The sequence below is a fragment of the Lissotriton vulgaris genome, unplaced genomic scaffold (assembly GCF_964263255.1).
Source record: "Lissotriton vulgaris unplaced genomic scaffold, aLisVul1.2 SCAFFOLD_1067, whole genome shotgun sequence".
NCBI classification, from domain to species: domain Eukaryota; kingdom Metazoa; phylum Chordata; class Amphibia; order Caudata; family Salamandridae; genus Lissotriton; species Lissotriton vulgaris.
The window spans coordinates 494798-517658 of NW_028243062.1; the positions used below are offsets into that span (position 1 = coordinate 494798).

General features: G+C 45.5%; 1 protein-coding gene across 3 annotated transcripts in view; it reads left to right on the top strand.

Moving 5' to 3' along the window:
- Positions 1–22861, top strand: part of LOC147668719 (vascular endothelial growth factor A-like) — a 298705-nt gene that overhangs the window by 254631 nt on the left and 21213 nt on the right. Inside the window, exons 5-7 of one of the 3 annotated variants that reach the window (XM_086948481.1) lie at positions 1423–1455; positions 1748–1834; positions 21124–21255. In XM_086948481.1, coding sequence (XP_086804607.1) covers positions 1423–1455; positions 1748–1834; positions 21124–21255 — 252 coding nt within the window. The remainder of the gene's footprint in view (positions 1–1422; positions 1456–1747; positions 1835–21123; positions 21256–22861) is intronic. The other 2 variants (XM_086948482.1, XM_086948483.1) reach the window with 2 other exon arrangements.

Below are 22861 nucleotides of genomic sequence, written 5' to 3' on the forward strand. Positions count from 1 at the left end.
ACATCAATGACACCCTGATTAAAGTCCAATCATGGTTCCATATTAATCATCTCAAACTTAATCCTAAAAAAACTGAAATCATCCTTTTCACTCCTAAAAATAAATCCCTTCCCATTCAACTCTGGATCAATGATATCAATGCACTTAATTGCTCCCTCTCCACCTCTAACTCTGTCAAATTCCTAGGTATCAGCATCGAACATAACCTTAATCTCATTCCCCACATCAAAACACAGCCAAAAGTGCTCTTTTCTCCCTTCATCACCTCAAAAAAATGAAACCCTTCATTCCAGCAGATGATTTTAAAATCGTTGTCCAATCTCTTGTCCTGTCTAGGATTGACTATGGTAACGCCACTCTTGCTGGTACCCCTAAAGTCCACCTAGCACCGATTAAATCTGTTCTCAACCTAGCTACCAGACTTATTTCTGACAGTAAAATTTGTTACCGTATCTCCCCTGTTCTCAAAAACCTAAACTGGCTCCCAATTGAAGGTCGATCCACCTACAGGATCGCCTGCATCACGCACAAAGCTCTTCACCAAAACACCCCTTCCTACCTTTCGAGCAAACTACAGAAAGCAGGGTGCTCCAGGTCCCTGAGGAGCACTAACTCCCTTGTTCTGATCCCTCCTAAACTAAAATGTAATACAACCCAATCACGTGCATTCTCTGGCAATGCTCCTACAATCTGGAATTCACCCCCCAAGGATCTTCGCTGTAACCCCTCTTACCCTCTCTTCAAAAAAAGACTCCAAGTTCTCCTCCTCAATAAATATTGGGGTTCTTAATGTTACTGATTTTGTCCCTACTCTTTACTTCTATGCTCTGATTTGCTATTATTACCCACCCCCTCTCCCCCTTTTCCACTCACTCGCCCTCACCTCTCCCCCCGCTCTCTCTCTAATTTTTACTCCCTTTCCCCTCTTCTATCCCCCAGTTCCTTTGCCCCCTGCACTCATTTAACACAATGTTTTTTATCTTGTTTGAATTTTTCTGCTCATTATCAATTGTATATTGTATTATAACATGTTTATTCACCATGTAAAGCGTTCTGATACTCCTGGGTCCAGCAGCGCTATATAAAACCTTTTAAATAAATAAATAAAAACCTCATGACATACTGAGACGAGGAAGAGAGGATTAGAGTAGTAAAGACCACCAGTGGATAATTCTGCTATGACACACTAGAAGAAGATTGTTGGCAGTAGGGACAGCTGCAACTGACAGTGCAGTCTAGTTGCTCCATCATCTCACCTTCCTACTTTGGTGGTACCTTCTAAGGCACAGCCGGGGCAAACATCTTAGCCGTGGCGCTAAAGCACTTGTACGCTGCATCTCCAAAGAATTGCAACCTGCGCGTTAGCCAGCCACATAGTCAGTGGCTTGTTTACAGTCTGACGTTATCTTCTTTGTTTTGCAGACCAAAGAAATATTCGAAATTAAAGCCAGAGCGGTGAGTGCTCATGCCTTATGTCTCTGCTGCCAACTACATCTCTCTGCACCATAGTTTATATTCTATTTTCACTAAGTCACCCTCATTTTCTCGCCTTCCCTTACTCTTTGTTTTGCACTCCCTACCTCTTTCTCTTGCTTCTACCTTCTCCCCTTCCTTCTATTCCACTCACAGATTCCCTCCCATAAGGATATCTTGGGGGGAGGGGGGCTACAGGGGATGGGAGCACTTTCATGTTGCAGTATCTGACCTCCCTTACTGTCCCCTAAAGGAATTAGCCTTTTCTTCACAGGCCGAAACCATCGAAAGGCAGCAAGGAGAAACCAAAGCGGCGGAAACCTCTGGCTCCCGCTAACCTTCGCAGCCTGAAGCATTTAAAGTAAAAGTCTGAGAAGCCTACTTCTGCATGTCCCCTTCTGCCCTTCAAGATTTCCAACCTTTCCGGGAGCAGAGCCAGGGGGCAGACACAGAGCTACATTCCCACCTCTTGCATGCGCATTCTCGTAAACTAGCATTGCATAAACAACCCATTGTGCACTAGTTACAGAATGTGAGCCTTAACTCTTGGATGACTCTCGCGAGTTTGAGGGGGGGACTTAAATCAACCTTAATGGTCCTGAGAAAAGTTCAGACTAATACTGCTGGTGAGCAGTTAAAGCAGCAGCGACAACTAGTGGTCAGTCACTGTTGAGCATGCTTAGTTGTGACACCTAGTGGCAGAGTATAGGATGTGCCAGAGTGACAGCGAATGGTCAGAGACTGGGATGTACAACACTGTAGAGAGAGAGAGAATAACCAGAACAACCGTAACATATAGTGACCAGTCAATACATGGTATGAGCGACAAATGTGTCGTATAGATAGCTAATGGTTAGTTAAAGAATCCTATTTGTAGCGGAGGGACGGAGTGGCCAGTCAGAGAATAGCAAACACATCAACGACACTAATCGCCACTCAAAGCTTTGTATGTGCTGACCTGACACTATAGTGCTCAGAGGTGACTGAAGGGTGGCGTGCAGTGCTTTATAAAATGACTAAATACATGGATAGTCAGAATGTGTTATGTTCAGCAGTGACACCTCGAGGTGATTCAGACATGCAGCAATTATACTTATAGCTCCTAAGCATTTGTGCATGGTATGGGCCAGACGCGTCCTTCCATTAGCCCCCGTGGCACATGGAGTGGCTGTACGTTTTGTTTTTGCCCTGAAAGGGGGCGGTTGGAAGGATACACTGCCCAGCAATGCTGAAATAATTCCAAGCTGGCTAAAAGAGAACCTTAGAATAGCAAGCTTCTGAAGGAGAGACCTTACTGTCCGGGCCACAGTTTTCCTAAGGTGTTGACACTGCAGTGAAAAGTACATATTTTACTCATCACCAAAGCAAAGCAGTGTTCTGTGTCTGAATACTGGCTCAGAGATTCTCCCGGAGGGCTCCTGAGTTTTCAGTGGTGGTGACAGAATCCAACCCTTTAACCAGGTCAAATGTACTAACTTGGGTTGCATGCGTCAGCACACTGGTGGAGGGTAGAAGAATAATACACTGTACTTCTAACTAATCTTTAGGGAGTTTTAAACTAACTGGCGTTTTCCAAAATGGTGTATCTTAATTCTAATACTTAACTTCTGAAATCTATCAATCAAGGAATTTTAGTGACTTCGAACCACTGGCATTCACTTTTTACGGTTGGTGTGTTTAAAAGTGACTTATTCTACCAGTCTGGGGGGTTGAGTTTTACAAAACCTAAGAATAAGGAATTAAAATCACATCACATTACTCTTGCCAGAAGTAGAAGAATAATCACCCAGAAGATTGAATGGAAACAAGAAAACTTACAACGCTAAATAATGTCCCTGGGAGAGGGGTAGGAGGCAGATGCTCGGTTCACAAAGCAAAAAAATATACAGTCTCCCTGGAGGAAATGTCAAAAATCTCAAATCAGTAACAAAGAGGAATCAAATATGAACCTACCATTAAATCATAAAACGATTCCAGCAATTCTGAAGTGCACTCTCAGTGGAAGATTCAGAGTCTTCAGTAGCAAAATATCATCAACTTCTCAATAAATACAACAAAATATCCTGAACAAGAGATTCATCTTCTAAGTGACTACAATGGGGTCTGAAGGAACAAAGAATGTATTGCGTAGTAGATTTAGAAAGAGGGATCAATTGCCCGAAAACGTATAAATGTCACATTCGTAGAATTAGATCACACAACATGGATATTTCCACCTTTTGTATAGGTCACAACATCCCTCATCCAACATTTAGGATCACAGCAAAGGCCCTGTCTTATGCCTGTAGACCCTGTACATTGCAGAAAATATGCAGATGTGGCATTGGGATAAATCTACAGTTTCTATGTTTACTTCATATAAAAAGTATTTTCTCAAGTAAACTACTTTATTCTTCCGAAGCGCCTTAAAAAAGGTATAGTTTCAGGTCTTTCTTGCACTCTAAACTTTCAGAAGACTAATAAGTAAGGGACGCCCAGGCTTAAATCTAGACGTGCATGGAGTGTGTAGAAGGCATTGCGGTTGTTTCTGAATACTGAAAATGTTAATAAAATGCAGGTCACCATTTGTATTGACCACTCCTGACACTCATGGAAACCCCACTGCATCACACTTTGGTGTCACTTACAAATAAAATAATATGTCCATATGTCTTTCAGATTTTTCTGTTGTAAGGGATGGCTGTGGATGTAAAAATCTGCTGATCTTTACTGTGTGAACCAGATCAGGTTTTTACATGCGCGGTGGACGCTTTTTTAGGTGACCAGATTTTCTAAACCGGAACAGTCCACAGGCATTAAAGTAGGACAATATGTAGTACAATAAGCAGAGGACCTGCTGTGGGAGCACCCACTGAGGCAAAAGAGGGACTATATAAGCACCTCTCACAAACTAGATTTAAGAACAATTTGACCACAGGAGCCAGAAAGCAAATGGTAACATCCAAACTGGATAAGGACCGGTTTCTGTGAGGCGACTGTGGCGAAGGGAAACACATAAATATGAAATGGGAATTTTTTCATTTCCTTCACATATGAACTAGAAGAAAATGTTCAGCGCCATTTTTTTCTGATTCAGTACAGCTATTATAATTGTACAAAGTGCATTTAAAGGCTGTTAAATAAAAACACCCCAAAAAATAAAAAAATATTAATAACACTGCTCACTATGTCATCACTGGTGCTGTGATGAAGCTAAGAGATAGGCTCATGAGCCTGGGTTTTGGATGAGGGTCTTCACCTATACCTCGTCACTCCTCATAAATACATGCTGTACTGCCCAGCGCTGCATAATTAGGCAATGCAGTGCATTAGCAGAGTTACCTTCTGTCTGGCAATTGTGTGATTCAGCAGAAGTTAGTTATGTGCGTAAAATCCTTGAGAATACAGCAATAGTCCTAGAATAAATTACTTCTCTTCAGAAATATGTTAAATTTTAAAACTGATTATGGTTAATGGAGTGAAGAGTCTGTTAAAAGTTCTATACACACATTTGTATCTAATGCAATGGCTGCAGCTCCTACGGGTAAAACAAAGAACAGCCAATATATTCACTTGCATGATTCATATCACAATAAATTAAACAGGGACTGATGGAGCGCATTAAATAAACTTCAATTGCCTTATTCTTAAAAATAAAAAATAACCACTTTGGTTCTACGGAAATTAAAGATTTGGCACTCAATAAGTGCAATGTTGCCTCAAGAACAATGCATCTACTTCTTAATAATTATAGACATTTTCAATAGTAATTGCTAATTGAAGGCAGTATTCTTCACTCAAGAACATTAAACAAAGCTCTGAGAATAAAATATACATTTTTTGATGTATCGACAAATGTTTCAGAGTCCTACAAAATTCTTGCCAACGAGCGTACATGTCTCATAATGTAGTATTGGCCAAAAATAAATAAATCATACATTAATAAATTGATTATTGTGGGCATTTATTGAAAATATAGGAACATTCTGTCTCCAAAAGGACTGTGGGAATTATCAGAATGTTTTAATCCAATAATGCACATAAACAATTCTGAAATTCAGGAAAATTATGCAGATAGATGAAGACATTTCTGCAATTCACAAATCAACACAAAAAGGTACAGTTCCTCAAGATAAAACGATATGCTCCCTATAAATTGACACATCTCTCTAAATTAATTTACAGAAATATATCAATAACCGCTTTGGTAAAACTAGGCGACCATTTTCCATGTTAATAAATACATCTCCCATGGTGATACTCTTAAAATATAACATTGAGGTTTTTAAAATATAGAAAATGTTACTGATACATTATTCAGCAGTTTTTAACAATAAATCAGATAGGTTTGTTAAATCTAGAAACATGCTTGCACATCCTAGTATTCATCTAAGAAAAATTCTGCTAAAAGGCCTAAACTAGAGTAGCATTATCCAACACAGCGCTATTTCCTCAGAAAGCATTTTCATATAAACATACATTTTATGAACAGATTAACTAATCAAGAAATAAGACAATAATTTCACTGTATTTTCTTAAGATAGATGGAAATTCTGAAGCTTATTGATTAGCCTGTTAAAATTAATCTGTTAATGAATTATAAAATGATCCCTGGTAAATTACAGTGAGATTGGTATATCAGCCAAACTTTATATTGACATAGGACTGGTTATCTACTTGCATATAGGAGTAGAGTTATACCAACAAATTAATCAAGTTCACACAATATTATGTTTATGTTTATGTTTATTAAAACTTTTGTATCGCGCTCTGTTACCACGGGGTATCCTGGCGCGGTGAGTAAAATTTGAGAAACGGAAGAACTGAAAGCAGAGTCTGGGGGAACTACTAGTAAGGGGCATTAAACAGATGGGTTTTGAGATCTTTTTTAAACAAAGCGATGGTTGGTGAGGCTCTAAGAGAGAAAGGGAGAGCATTCCAGGCAGCGGCAGCTTTGACTGAAATGGATTGTCCTCCTATGCGAACATATTTAAATTTGGGGGTGGTTAAAAAACACAGGTTGGCCGATCGAAGGGCACGGGATGGAGCGTAAAATGAAAACCTTTTCTGCAGGTATGTTGGTCCCTGGCCGTGGACTGCTCTGAAAGCCAACACAAGAATTTTGAATAAAATTCGATGAGGAACTGGTAGCCAGTGCAGGCTGCGTAAATGGCTACGTACGCTAGATCTCCTTGGAAGGGAAAAGAGCAAGCGTACAGCGGCGTTTTGTATCACCTGCAAGCGGTGAACCATGTACGCAGGTAGACCACTAAATAAAGCATTGGCATAGTCGAGCCGAGATAAAATCAAGGCTCGAAGGACAGACTCCTTAGCTGCCCTAGGCAGAAGAGGAAAAAATTTCCTCAAGGCACGCAGGGTGCCAAAGCAAATGCCGGTCAGTTGTTTTATATGATCGGAAAACTTAAGATCTTGACCGAACCAGACCCCCAAGTTCTTAGCTGGGCCGCCCGTCGCGCTGGGACAGGGCAGGTCCAGAGGCCAGATCTGGTCCTTAAAGTTGTCAGGGAAGGAGCCGAAGAATAGAATCTCGGACTTGTCTTCGTTGCACTTAAGTTGGACTTGTGCAAGCCACCTGAAGACTTCCGACAAACAACGTTGGACTGTTGATGGGTCGGACACACCCTTCGGCCATGTGAATAGCAGCTGAGTGTCATCAGCATATGCTATTATCTTGGCTCCCAGATGTTCTGCCAGATAGAGTAGCGGGGTCATATAGACGTTAAACAATAGCGGGCTTAACGTAGAACCCTGCGGGACACCAGTTGACAATTTTTTTGGGGCCGAACAATAGGGGGGCATCCAAACTTGTTGAGTTCTGTCATTTAAAAATGATGACAGCCAATCAAGGGCCAGCCCGGATATTCCAACAGCACGTAATCTGTCCAACAGTAGGGCATGCGGAACCGTATCGAAGGCGGCAGAGAGGTCCAATAAAATCAGGACCGCTCTGCCACCTCCGTCCAGGCACTCACGGACAGCCTCCGATACCTCAACTAAAGCAGTCTCGGTACTGTAGGCAGCTCTGAATCCAGACTGAGCTGGATGTAAAGCGTGAGAAGATTCAATAAAGCTGTCCAGTTGTTTAAAAGCCACCTTTTCACACACCTTCGCCAGAGCTGGCAACAATGAAATGGGCCGATAGCTCGATGGTAGTGCTGGGTCTAAACCGGCCTTTTTTAATAAAGGGAGCAGCTTTGCCTCCTTCCAACTTCTCGGAATCCTGGCTGTGGCAAGGGAGAGGTTGATGATGTGAGTAACCTCTTGAGAGATGGTGTCCATTATCCCGCCCAAAACCCTGGCAGGGCAAGGGTCTGAAGGGGATCCAGATTTTAAAGCCGTCAGGATTTGACGTATGTCCGGTTCCGAGGCCGGAAGGAAGGTAACAAGTTGGTCACGTTGACATGATCTGTCTGGTCCGAATAAGGCAGGAGGAGTCGTAACGGTCTTTTGAGCCATTTCTAGGTCCGATTGTATTTTTGCTATTTTGTCCGTAAAATAGCAGGACAGTGTTTCACACCATTCGGCGGAAGAAGGGAGCTGGGGTTGGGCAGCACAGGGAGATAGGAAGTTTTGGACAATTGTGAAGATCTCTTTACTGTTGTTCTCGGCCTTCTCAATTCTGTCCGAAAAGTACCTACTTTTGGCTGATTTAATCGCAGCATAGTAGTCCATTTGGGCTGCTCGTAAAGCTTTCTTTGCGACAGGCAGGTAGTCTTGTCTCCATGTTCGCTCTAGTTTTTTACAGACCAGCTTCTGTTCTCGCAAGGCATGCGTGAACCATGGTTGAGAGGGACGAGACCGCATTCGCCGGACGCCCCCCGCATTAGTAGAGGAAACGACACCATTTGCTATCCAAGAATTGAATGCGTCTACAGTCGCTTCCAATTCCACTGTTGGAGCCGGACAGGAGTTGGCAAGGGATTCCGATAAGGACATCATATTAATCCGGGGAAGGTGCGCCATAGGAGGGGTTTTCCTCACACCCTCGGCTAGCTGCCAGGCAAACTTGATCATATAGTGGTCGGACCACACCATAGGCGATGGAGGGGACAGGCTAATATCAAAATTGGTACAGATCAAGTCGAGAGTATGACCTCCCACATGTGTGGGAGCATCGACCCGCTGAGAGAGGTGAGCCATACTAAAGGTCTCGCTAAGACGAGTAGCTTCAGTGGTATTCACAGAATCCACGTGTATATTAAAATCGCCCAGTAATAAGAAGCGTGAAAAGCGTAAGGCTCGTGGCACGATGACCTCCTCCAAAGAGCCAATAAAACTTCCAACATGGCCTGGTGGACGGTACAGTAGCGTGCCACCTAAGGTGAAGTGCGGACTAAGGACCAGGCAGAAGTGGAGAAGTTCGGCTTCTTTGATTTTGTCCAGATGCTCATATGTGAAAGACCAGTGATCCCTATAGATCACGGCAACCCCCCCGCCTCTGCCCAGATCAGCAGCGCGGTCCACTCTGCAGATTCTGAAACCGCGAGGAATTGCTAACTCGACTACCGGTGAGCAGGAGTCAGTCATCCAAGTTTCAGTGACGAAGAGTAGGTCGAGTTCATTATCAGCTAGCAGATCAAAGACTTCGGCCGTGTGACATACAAGAGATCTGGCGTTAATCAGGCCCGCTTGTATGGTCTTAGTCTCCTTACAGGGTTGGATGGGCGGGGTGGCAGGACTAGGAAGACGATAATTGCAGAAAGAGCAACATCTGGACTGATTATCGGAGAGAGCCCAGGAGTGGGCCCCCTCACAAGGCGGGACCTGAAGAGCTAGGAGGTCGATGACAGAATAACGATATGGTGTGAAAGGGACTACGGGGGAAGGCAGACGGCCAGGGGTCAGGGCCCTGTGCCCGGCCAGAGCACGGACGGGCACAGACGGGCCCTCCTTTGGCGCTCCTTCGGCGCGCCCGCTGCGCGCGTCCGCTGCGCGGTCGCTGACACATGGCGTTATATGCGGTCGGGAGAGCTGCCGACTAGAGCGTCAACCCCGGTGCAATGCGGTCCCGCCTCACTTCCGGGAACCGCTGGGATCGAGCGCAGAAGCCGGGACCAGATAGGGGCGTGTGCAACACAGGCACAACCAATATTACCCAGGCACTGGCTGTAAAGAGCAGCCAAACAAAAACGGAACCAAAGCTCAGTAAGGGGAAGGGCGGGGGGAATTAAAAAACCTTAAAATACCAATGATGACTAAATGTTAAAATTGATGGAGGAGCTCCGCTAGCAGCGTAGAGATAGCAGCCTAGTTAGTGTGCAAAATAGCAGCGTTAGCAGCGTTAGCAGCGTTACAGCGTTACAGCGTTTAACAAAAAGTACTCACGATCTGAGCATGCCGCCACAGCCGATTATATGCGGTCGGGAGAGCTGCCGACTAGAGCGTCAACCCCGGTGCAATGCGGTCCCGCCTCACTTCCGGGAACCGCTGGGATCGAGCGCAGAAGCCGGGACCAGATAGGGGCGTGTGCAACACAGGCACAACCAATATTACCCAGGCACTGGCTGTAAAGAGCAGCCAAACAAAAACGGAACCAAAGCTCAGTAAGGGGAAGGGCGGGGGGAATTAAAAAACCTTATATATAGATAAATGTTCTTCTTAATAGGTATAATATATTATATTAAAATAATCTCCCAATGGTGGAGACAGTTTCTGGAAATATAAGATCAGTCTGCTCAAAATTATAGGATCTATTCCTCAGAATTAATTTCAAGATATATTAGAGAGGCTCTCAAAATATAACAACCGTATCCCAGCAAATTGGCAGATCGATCTGAATCATCTTCATTAATTTTATAGTCTCTGAAAAACGTAGGAAACATTTCTCAGCAATCAAATATGTATTAGAATTTATCACAAAAGGAAAGGTCTTGCAGTAGAATAAAAAGTCTCTTGGAGAAGGAAAAAATATTTTGTGAATAAACTGTTATATTTAAAATATACCCTCCATTATTGGAGGTTTTGTAGTTCTATAATTTAAATAGTTTCCAGATACATAGAGTAATTTTCTTTCTGAGGGTATAACAGGGCTAATCAAGGTAGATGCATTAGGCTCAGGCTGGATTTTTCAGGATAGCCACTAGATTGTAAGCTCCAATTTAGATTAATTGTATATAAATGTTCGAGGCATGTGGGCTGCTGAATTCATATCTGTGCATAGATCGCCGCCTAGTGTTGGGTCCGGATGATTGCACATTGTTGTCCTGGAAGAGTCTTCGAAGTATCACGAGATAGGTGGCTCCTCCCCTGGACTACAGTGCGCATGGGCATCGACTCCATCCCCAGATTGTTTTTTTCCGCCATTGGGTTCGGATGTGTTTCGGTTCCCGCTGTCGGAATCGATAGTTGTTTAACTTACTTTGCTCGAGACCAAAAGGTCTCTAGGACTCGCGTCGGTATTGTCTATCGTTCGGGTTCGTTTGTTTCATCGGCTCCGAACCAACACTTCCCTTCCGCGTGCTTTCGGCGCGGACGGGCCTACACGACGCTCCAACCTACTTTCATCATGGAACGAAGTCCATTTAAACGGTGCCCGGCGTGTGCCTCGAAGTACCCACATATCGACGTGCACCCAGTGTGCAATAAGTGCTTGTCGCCGGACCACGACGAGGCCAAGTGTATGGCCTGCTCCAAGTTCCGGTCAAAGAAGACACTCAAGCTCCGCCGAGCTGCGCGACTGCAGGCCCAGCGATCGGCACCCCCTCCGTCAGACATCTTCGACACGGAGGATGTCGGCGACGACACTATCCAGGATATCACAGAATCTAACCCGGCGTCGGAGGTCGAGGAAGACTACAACGCGGAAGACGAGGATTTCGATGAAGTCGTCGAGGAGGTAGGGGACGACGACGGGGGCCTTGCCACCGTAGAGGATAGCTCGGACGAGTAGCTTCCTCAAACTGACTCCGGGGCCGGCCACCATTCTAAGGCCCAGGCCGAGGGATCGCCTTCGGGCCTTACCCAAAGCCTTTATTCCCGTCCCACGGCTCCGCCTCCAGGCCCGGCCAAGGACATTGATACGGCACCACTCACGGTACAAAAACCGAAAGTGAAACCATCGGTCTCGACGCCAGACGTATCGAAAGCGCTAGTCGCGCTGGTCGGGTCGAAGACTTCGGAGGCCTCGGCGCCGAAGAAATCCAAGATGGCCGTCGAGCTCAAGGGCCACGCCAAAATGGCCGACCCGAAGACTACGGTGTCGAAGCCAAAGATTAAAGCGACCGACGCGGCTGCATCGGCGCCGAAGATGGTCGACGCACTTAAGAGTCGCATCGATACCAAGAAGTCCGACGACCATAAGAAGGCCACTCTCAACACAAAGAAGCGGCAGGACGACCCCAAGTCTCTCACTGCCCCGCTTCCACTCGACAAGGCCATGGAGGCAACTGCGTCGGCTCCGAAGACTGCGTCATTGGTCGCCATCCCAAAACCAGCTTCTGAAGACTCCCTCGAGCCGGTGCGTCCCTCCGCCTCGTTTACTAAGAAGGTCACCGAGTCCCTTCAACGTATTAGGGAGGGGGCCGCAGCAGTCGAGCCGAAGGACACTGTGCCGCCCAAGCCTCTTCAAAAACCGGCGAAGACGCCAACGCCGATTCTGTTCACGTTGCCGCCGAAGACGGCGCCGGGGGCCGGAGTGCCCGTGAAGGTATCCTCGACGCCGAAGGCATCTTTGGTGGTTCCTAGTCCAAGGCACCAACAGCTGGCAGAAGAAGAACGTCGAGAAGTGATCATCGACGCCAACACAGGCAAGCTCTCTCTCCTTAAAAGAAAGATCACCCCCGAACCACAATTGGAGCATTTCCAAATTCCACTTAAGAAAATGATGGACTCTACTGGTGCCTCTGCCTCTATGGATCCTGTATCACCACAAGCACATGAACTTTCACCCACTCATTCTCATGTGGAGGAGGGTGATGGCAACGACGAGGATGAGTATTCCTATCCAGTCTACTCAGACCCAGAGGATGTAACTGAGCCATGGTCTGCTGGTGGCGATCCTGGGGACCCGCATTCAGGGCAGGAGCCTCAGCTTTTTTCAGTCAAGACTTCCCCAACAGAAGACTCTGCAGCTTTCAATGCTCTAATTGAAAGGGCGGCAGCCAATCATGACGTCGATCTCCATGCTGACCCAGTAGACGTCGACTTTCTCTTTGACACCTTTTCAGTTGCTGAGAAAACTGTAAAAACTTTGCCAATGCTAAAAGGGGTGTTGAAACATGCGCCAGAAGTCTTCAAGGAGCCCACCCGAGCAAGAGTCATCAACCCACGTATCGACAAAAAGTACAAGGCAGCGCCCACTGATCCTACTTACATCAAAGGACAGTTGCCTCTGGATTCCCTGGTTGTCTCCAATGCACGCAAAAGAGCCAACTCACAAACTACGGGTGATGCTCCTCCCCCAGACAAGGAATCTAAAGTATTTGAGGCTTCGGGGAAAAGGGTGGCTGCGCAGGCAGCCAACATATGGCGCATATCCAACACACAGGCGCTACTGGCGCGTTATGACAGGGCACACTATGACACTCTAGAGACCCTTTTACAGCACTTACCCAATCAATATAAGGAAGCGGCAGAAATGTTGATACAGGAGGGGAAGCTTATCACCAATGCTTCAATTAAGTGTGCTCTGGACGTGGCTGACACCGCCTCAAGAGCAATTAACACTAGCGTTCTACTTCGTAGACATGCATGGCTCAGGATATCCGGTTTCAAGCCAGACATTCAAACTACCATCTTAAACCAGACAGTCAACCCAGACCACCTGTTTGGCCCAGAGGTTGATACCACCCTCGAGAAGATGAAGAAGGACACCGACACTGCGAAGTCTATGGGTGCCTTGCAGTCCCAGCAGTTTCGGGGTGGTTCTTTTCGTCGCTCCAATAATAGAGGCACCTCGAGGGGTCAACTGTCACAGTCGACGCAATTCTACAAGAGCAACACCCAACCTTCCTATACCAACAAGGGTCCGGGTGGATACCGTGGCAACAACGTCAAAGGCAGAGGACGTGGAAATAACAGCTCCAGGTCCTCCACCGCCAACAAACAGTGACGCCTTGTCACTGCCCCCCGACCACGCAACACCGGTCGGGGGGAGACTTCAGCAGTTCCTGCCTGTGTGGAAGTCCATCTCCACGGACAGGTGGGTCAGATCTCTTGTCCAATACGGTTATTGTCTGGAGCTCACATCCACTCCACCCAACATACCCCCAAAAAGCCGTCCTATGTCCGGCGAACACTTGCACTTGTTGCAGCAGGAGGTCAACGTCATGCTGCAAAAAGGAGCAATAGAGCTCGTGCCCCTGCGGGAAAGAGGTACAGGTGTTTACTCCCTGTATTTTCTGATTCCAAAGAAGGACGGATCAGTCAGGCCCATTCTAGACCTCAGGCCTCTCAATTTTTACATTCTGTCAGAGCATTTCCATATGCTCACGCTGCAGCAGGTTCTTCCACTGCTTCGGCAAGGGGACTTCCTAGCGACTCTGGACCTCAAGGATGCATACTTCCACATTCCACTGCATCCTTCACACAGAAAGTACCTCAGGTTCACCATTGAGAACCAGCACTACCAGTTCAAGGTTTTGCCTTTTGGGGTCACCACAGCGCCCAGGGTTTTCACAAAAGGCCTGGCGACGGTGGCGGCGCATCTAAGACGTCAAAACATCCCCGTCTACCCCTATCTGGACGACTGGCTCATTCAGGCAAAGTCGGCCCAGCAGTGCGCCACCCACGTGTCCCACACCATCCACCTTCTGCACGATCTGGGGTTCTCACTGAATTACCCAAAATCCCATCTCCAGCCCGCCCACATACGGCAGTATCTGGGTGCGACCATAAACACTCTGGCGGCCACAGCGCAGCCGAATTCAGTGAGAGTCACCAGCATTCAGTCACTGATCCAAAGATTCAGACCTCAACACTCACTTCCAGCAAGAGTGTTCATGCAGTTGATAGGCATGATGGCCTCCTGCATCTCCATAGTCCCACACGCGAGACTACATATGCGTCCGCTTCAGGAGTGCTTAGCACGTCAGTGGACTCAGGCTCACGGGCAGTTGAAAGACCTAGTGTTGGTGAGCGGTCGGGCATACAACTCTCTGCATTGGTGGAATCCACAAAACCTTTGCAAGGGTCGACCGTTTCAAGAGCCTGTGCCGCAGATTATCCTGACAACGGACGCTTCTCTCCAGGGATGGGGAGCGCATGTACTCCAATACACGGTGCAGGGACTACGGACGCTACAGCAAAGGAAGATGCACATCAATATACTGGAACTGATGGCGATCTTCATGGCCTTAAAGGCATTCAAAGTACATCTGTGCAACAAGGTCGTGTTGATCCGGACGGACAACATGACGGCCATGTACTACATTCAGAAGCAGGGGGGCACACACTCTCCGCAGCTGTCTCATCTGGCTCAGAGCATGTGGAAGTGGGCGATTCAGAGGAACATTTTCCTCATGGCAGAACATCTCCCAGGCAAGGACAATCAGATGGCGGACCTGCTCAGCAGGCACAGCCACCAAATGCACAAGTGGGAGATACATCCATCAGTACTCCAACTGTACTTCCAAAGGTGGGGTCATCCAGAGATCGACCTGTTCGCAAAATGCCAAAGCTTTGCCGCCAGGTTCCCACACCCTCAGTCGCAGGGCAATGCGATATGGATGAACTGGTCAGGCAGATTTGCGTACGCTTTTCCCCCAGCACCTCTGATACCGCTGGTGGCGCGCAAGCTCAGGCAGCACTCGATGACCCTCATCCTAGTTGCTCCAACGTGGGCTCGCCAACCATGGTACACCACGTTTCTGGAACTTTCCGTGGTACCGCATCAAAGGCTTCATCTCACACCCAGCCTTCTGACGCAGAGCCATGGCGACATTCAGCACCCAGATCCGCAACAGCTCAACCTGGCGATCTGGCTCCTGAAGTCCTAGAATTCGGCTACCTCAACCTTCCTCCCAATTGCATGGACATCATTCGGGAGGCTAGAAAGCCCACTACTAGAGCATGTTATGCGGCAAAATGGAAACGGTTTGTCATCTATTGCGCAAACAACGACATTGAGCCATTAGATGCTTCTATTCAGAACATCATCTGTTACCTGTTCCATCTATACAGGTGTAATCTGGCATATACTTCCATTCGCATTCACCTGTCTGCAATGGCCACATACCTTCAAAATAGACAGCACCTTTCACTTTTCAAGGTGCCTGCCATCAAAGCATTTCTGGAAGGCCTCAAAAGAGTCATTCCGCCACAGACTCCACCAGCTCCTGAATGGAACCTCAATGTGGTTCTTACAAGACTGATGGGTCCTCCCTTTGAGCCACTACATTCCTGCGAAGTTCAGTTCTTGACGTGGAAAGTGGCTTTCCTTGTAGCGATTACATCGCTACGGAGGGTTAGTGAACTGCAAGCCCTCACAATCCAAGAGCCTTTCTTCCAAGTTCATTCAAACAGGGTAGTGCTCCGCACTAACCCTAAATTTCTACCCAAGGTTGTGTCTCAGTTCCACATCAACCAAACCATTGAGTTGCCGGTGTTCTTTCAAAATCCAGAGTCACTGGCGGAGCGGATGCTCCATACCCTTGACGTTAAACGGGCCCTAATGTATTACATTGATAGGACCAAGAATTTTTGAAAGACTAAGCAGCTTTTTGTTGCCTTTGCGCCACATCACAAAGGTAACCCTATTTCCAAGGCTGGTATTGCTAGGTGGATCGTGAAATGTATTCAAATCTGCTATGCAAAGGCAAAACGCACTCTTACCATTCCACCAAGAGCCCACTCCACCAGAAAGTTGGGGGCCTCTATGGCTTTCCTTGGAAACATTCCCTTAGAGGACATATGTAGAGCAGCCACATGGTCTACCACACACACATTTACTAAGCATTACTGTGTAGACGTGCACTCCAAACAGCAGGCAGCTGTAGGGCAGGCTGTTCTCAAGACACTTTTCCAAACTGCTGCAGCTGGCACGGGCGGCCGCCGCTAATGGAGGGACTGCTATGTATTCTATGCACAGATATGAATTCAGCAACCCACATGCCTCGAACTGCAAATGCTACTTACCAGTATGCATCTGTTCTTGGCATGTAGGGCTGCTGACATTCATATCGCCCGCCCTCCTCCCCGGCGCCTGTAGCAGCTGCAGTGTTCACATATCATTTCATGGCATGGTCATCATTCACTGAGTTTCACTCCATCTTGGCCACAATGGCTAAAAACAATCTGGGGATGGAGTCGATGCCCATGCGCACTGTAATCCAGGGGAGGAGCCACCTATCTCGTGATACTTTGAAGACTCTTCCAGGACAACAATGTGCAATCATCCGGACCCAACACTAGGCGGCGATCTATGCACAGATATGAATGTCAGCAGCCCTACATGCCAAGAACAGATGCATACTGGTAAGTAGCATTTGCAATATACGAATGTAGATATTCTGAAAATCTGAGGTGAATTCAGAGGTCCTGGCGCGACATAGGATACCTCAGTGGAATAAACTACGTGTCCCTTTTTAATTAGAACATCTGTGAATAATGGACGTAACCCAATAATGTAGCTGCCATTAAAGGTTTGGAGTAATGATCCTCAAGGATGAAACCGTTCAGCTCTTCATTAATATGTTTGTAGAAAAAACTAGTATCTCCATGGATTTCCGTCAGGGTAGCTTCAATACAACCTCTACAAATAAGAGAACCATTTTGCCATATATTGGTCTTTGTTAGTAATAGTTTAATTTCCATATGAGTCACTTGGAAAAAGTTATTCATCTTTTTATAGATTAAATACAATTTCTTTGAATTGAGGAGACACTGCCACATGTAGGTATTACTTTTAAAGGAAATTGCAAGACTTTAAGTTGAATTTATATTCTTCACTTCAATAGGAATCATTGTCTGATCGATTAAGCACAGTGTACCAAGCAAAGAATTCCGCAGACAGTAAATTAGACTAACATTTAATTTGTCATCTCACTGTGAAGTAAACAGAATCTAATAATAAAATATCTTCTTTCCTATATATATTTTAAAAATATATATATTATTAGAGAAATGACATAAAAACAGAGTCAAACATAAAAAAGAAGATAATACAATACATGATATCTATGTCATTACTCAAATGTTCTATTTTCACCCCCCCCCCCCCCCGCCCCCCACCCGTTCCTTCCCCCCAAAGGACCGCTACAGGAGGATCGAAAAACACAATAACCAGAGAAAAAGAAAAAGGAAAAAAAAGAAAAAGAGAGGTACATTCAAAGCAACAGCTTTAAGATTAAACAAGGGCTCACATGCTCTTAATTTTCCCAACTCAGCCAATTAGTTAGGTGCACCCATATCAATTCCCCCTCTCTTCAAGCCCTCAAACCTCTCCTCTTGTAAACCAGTAGCTCCCACTTCCCAACATTTATAAATTTGCTAAACCATTCATGCACTTCTGGTGGGGCAGACCGTTGCTATACACAATCTCAACGAAGCCATTGCTATAAAAAATAACTTCCGCTCTGGTTCAATCATATTCAAATCTGCTACCCCAAACATTATAGCCTGAGGTGATAGTTGTATTGTATATCCAAACACTTGTTCTAACTGTTGTTCAATTTTGTTGAGCAATGGGATCAAACAAGGGCAAGATGAAAACATATGGATACTATCTACAGCCAACTTCCCACATCTAGGGCAATTAACCCACACCACCCCGCCCCATTGTTGTATACGATGTGGGGTTATGTACAGATTAAACCATGTCTTAAAACATTGGACCTGGAGGTTTGCGGATATAGTAGTGGTATGACTAAGACCTAATGAATCTTCGCAAACCTCCTGACTGGCATGTAGTCCCATCTGCCAACGGTTAAAGTGTTTAGTTAAGTCATCACTCCTTCTTTCATTTGCCATGTTTTATAAATCATGGAGATAGTCGATTGCCTGCTTGAAATACTTCAACTAGTGGAATACAGGTCCAGCTAGCTGTTTTTCTTGAAAAAAAATCTCGGATCTGTAAAAATTTGAAAAAATGCCGATTACTAATGCCAAATTTCAGTTTTAAACATTCAAAAGTCAGTACCCCTGTTTCCGAGACAATATCTCCAATTACAGTAAATCTTTGTGCTATCCATTCTCTGAAATATCCATCCTCAAAAAATTTCCGGTAGGAGAGTATTTCCTGTAACAGGGGTATATAAGTGTAATCTCCTTATATTATATAATTTCCGCACGTGCGTCCAGACTTTAAAAGCCGCCAACAGAACCTTAAACCTCACCCGTTTAAAGTAAGCATAATCAATATGTCTAAATAAAAGCCCCCTAGCCTCTTCCAAATAGATTAAACGATAAATAGATATATCTGACCCATCCGGATCCTCCCCATCCAGTAGTTCCACGATATGCCTTAACTTTATTGCCCAATAATAGATCTGGAAGTTCGGTAGGGACCAACCCCCCCTCTCTCTAGGTAGCGTCATAAACTTCATAGCTCGCCTACATTGTTTACCGGCCCATACGAACCAAGAAATTATACGTTCCACTTTTTTAAACCAAATTTTATCGAACACTAAAGGAATTGCTCTAAAAAAATACAAAATCCTAGGTAAAAAAATAATTTTAATGACATTGCATCTGCCCATCAATGTTAGCTGCAGATTATTCATCCGACAAGCATCAGTTTCGATTTTGCCTAGCAATGGTTTTAAATTAATCTCCACAATCTCCTCAAGGTTAGAACTTATCTCTATCCTGAGATATTTTGCCTTACCGATAGCCCGAGAGTCCACCAGCGAGATTTTATCATTGCATATTAATTGAGTCTTGGCATCATTCAAATGGTACCCTGATAGCCTACCAAACTGTGATGTCATGATCTGAATTTCTGGCAATGCAGACTGCGGGGAATCTGTCAAGATGGCAAGGTCATCCGCATAACCAAGGATTTTAGTATCTCCACCTTTAGCTATAACTGGACGAATCAAAACATTAGAAAGAAATGTTTTAATTAAGGGGTCAATATAAATTGCAAATAATAAAGGGGAGCAGGGGCATCCCTATCGTGTACCTCTTAAGATATTAATTTTGCCTGTCAGAATCCCCATAAGCGAAATTTGAGCCAGTGGTTGTTTATACATGTTTTGAATAGCCCGGATGAATCCTTCCCCAAGACCATAATGCCTCAAAACGGCCCATAAAATAAGCCAGGAGACCCTATCAAAGGCCTTTTACGCATCTAGCAGAATTAAGGCCATAGGGTCTCCTGAAACCTTAGTAAAATAAAATAACGCAATTGTGCGGCGAATATGATCAGTCGTTTCTCGCCCAGGCACAAATCCATGTTGTTGAGAGGACACACGTTTCTTAATCACCCCGATAGCCTATTAGCAAAGATCTTAGCATATATTTTTATGTCGCTATTTATTAGCATGATTGGGCGATAGGACCCCATATCAGATGGACTCTTATCTTTCTTTAAGAAAGTAACGATTCTAGCTCTTCGCCATGATTCATGAGGATTATCCCCATTTTTTACTCATTTCCAGCATGACAGGAGTAAGCTGGGGTCGGAAAGCCTTATAAAATTTGCCCGGTAGGTAGTCTGGACCAACAGCTTTTCCAGTAGGGAGAGAGTCTATAGCTTGCCAGAGTTCATCTATTCTAATTTCTGCATCTAATATATCTAGTTCTTCCGAGGTTAATGCATCAACCTTAATTTCTTTGAGATATTCCTGAATTTTTACCTGCAGTGCCTCATTATCACTAATCCTCGTTATATAGTTTCTGATAACATTTTTGGAAAGCAAAAGCTATGGCTTCCTCATTAGTAACTAGGCCAACATCCGGATCAAAGATATTTTTAATACGTGTGGCAGACTCTCTTTCTTTAATTCTTACAGCCAACATATGTCCTGCTCTTTCACTGTTCTCAAACATTTTAGATCGCCAGGCTACAAATTTGCTTGCTGCTTTAGCTGTGATGGTTCTGTTATAGCTCACTTTGCTATAATAATCCGAGTTTGGGCTGCGTCACTATCCCCACCCCGCCGTATCACTTGGGCCAACTTCATCTCAGCCTCCTATATATTTAAGTTGAGTAATTTCCCCAATTTGACTTTAGTTAGATTGGAGTGAGAGTGAAATAAGGATTTTTCTCTCCTCAGAGTGACTGCCAATAGATTCATTGTATCTCCCTATACCTTAAAGTGCCACTGATAATATGAAATGTATTTGCCTTAGAGTTCGAATAGTCCTTGTGAATAATGTATATCGATTTATTTCCATCTTAAAAGATAATTGCATATCCTAAAAAAGGTTTGAGCATCACCACATCTTCCTCTAAATGCAATAGTTCCTAGAATTAAATATTTAATAGTCCTACTAGTTGGTCTTTGAAAAAAAGTGAAAAAGAAATATCACAGAGGGTGTGGAAGCAGAATTCTCTTCCCTCTGGAAGCATGTGTATTTGGGAATAAATCACTAATTTTCCATGGATAGATTTCCAAACCAACAATTGTCTTTCCAAGTGCTCATGGTTCGGTTCCATTTCCAGGGATCAATCTGTTGCCACACTGGAGGCCCCCTAACACCTATATGTGAAGTTTGAATCATGGTTGAATGTGGTTGTTTACGTGATCTCCACTCTTTCTCCTTTGACAGGCCACGTTCCTGTGCTCCATGCCCAGACCGGCGGAAGCAGCAGCAGGACCCACACACATGTGAGTGCTCCTGCAAACGGAGCGCTGAGCGCTGTCGGGCCAAGGGACAGGAGCTGAATGAGCACACCTGCAAGTAAGTACCACCGATGAGGGGAGCGTGGAATTTCTGGGAAACACAATAGAAAGTAAGTAACCCACTTTGGGAAAGGGAGATACATTGATCTTACAGCACACATGTAGTGAGAAGGTGCAGAGAGCAGTTCTGAGGTGTCACTGCATCTTTTCTGGTACACCCATCTGCTGACCTCAGGTGGCAGGGGTGTCTATAAGTTCAATCTAAGCTGCAAATGTTGGCATGTGGTGGTGCAGAACCTAGCCTTTCATGAGACTGAGAAGGACACTTGGAATTGTGTGCATGTGGCACATCTGCCAAATATAAGCAGGTGTCCTGTCCACCCTAAGCGTGTACACACACATGCTGCATATTATTATTATTATTATTTCTGGTATTTGTAAAGCGCGACACTCATCCCATGGGATATCACGGCGCTGTAAAACAGAGGAGACTGCTGAGGACTGTGCTGGGGGATTAGTTTTTGGGGAAAAGGTGAGTTTTTAGTTTTTGGCGGAACTGAAGGTAGTTTATGGTGTGTCTGAGGTCTACAGGTAACTCATTCCACCTTTTGGCTGCCAGGTATGAGAAGGCGCGTCCGCCTGTCCTTGCCTTGTGGATGCGCTTGGATTTGGCAAGAGCTGAGTGATTCGATCTTAGGTTCCTGTTGGGGACGTAGAATTCAATTTTCCCTTGGAGGATAGTGGGGCCAGTTTTATGCAGAGCTCTGTGCGCGTGGCAGAGTATTTTGAAAGTAGCCCTCTGGCGCATCGGTAGCCAGTGAAGTTTCATGAGGCATGCAGATGCTGAGTCTCGCTTGCCTTTATTACAGACCAGTTTGGCCGCCTGATTTTGTAGGACCTGTAGGCGGGAGAACAGTTGTACGTTCATCCCTTCGAATAGGGCGTTGCCATAGTCTAGGCGGCTGACCATTAGGGCTTGAGTGACTGTACGTCGACAGTCCAGGGGTATCCAGGGGAAGATTTTTGCCAGGAGTTTGAGTATTGCGAAGTCTTTGCCCCAGAGTGATCGTATGTGGTCCTTCATGGACAGGGCGTCGTCCATGATGATGCCTAGATTTCTGGCGTGCTGTTTTGGGGTGGGGGCTGACCCCAGTGAGGGTGGCCACCATGTGGCGTTCCATGTAAGTTTAGCTCCTCCGAACAGTAGTATCTCCGATTTGCCGGCGTTTAACTTTAAGCAGTGGTTGCGCATCCATAGGGTCATTTCAGAGAGACAGCTGTGTAGCTTTTTCTTTGTTGTCTCTGACCCTTCATCCATTGTCACCATCAGCTGTGTGTCGTCGGCATAGGAACATATGCCGATGCCCCACTTTCTTCCAATGTCAGCCAGAGATGAAACATAGACATTGAAGAGAGTGGGGCTCAGCGAGGCCCCCTGTGGGACCCCACAGCCGATGGGATAGGGTTTTGAGTAGAACTGGCCCATGTGCACGGCCTGGGTACGATTGCTAAGGAATGATCTAATCCAGTTTAATGCTGTAGATTGCACTCCTTTACTCAAGAGGGTATTTAGTAGGCAATCGTGTGATACCGTGTCAAACGCTGCTGACAGGTCAAGCAGCATCAGAGCCACAGATCCCCCTTGATCTGTGATGCATCTGATA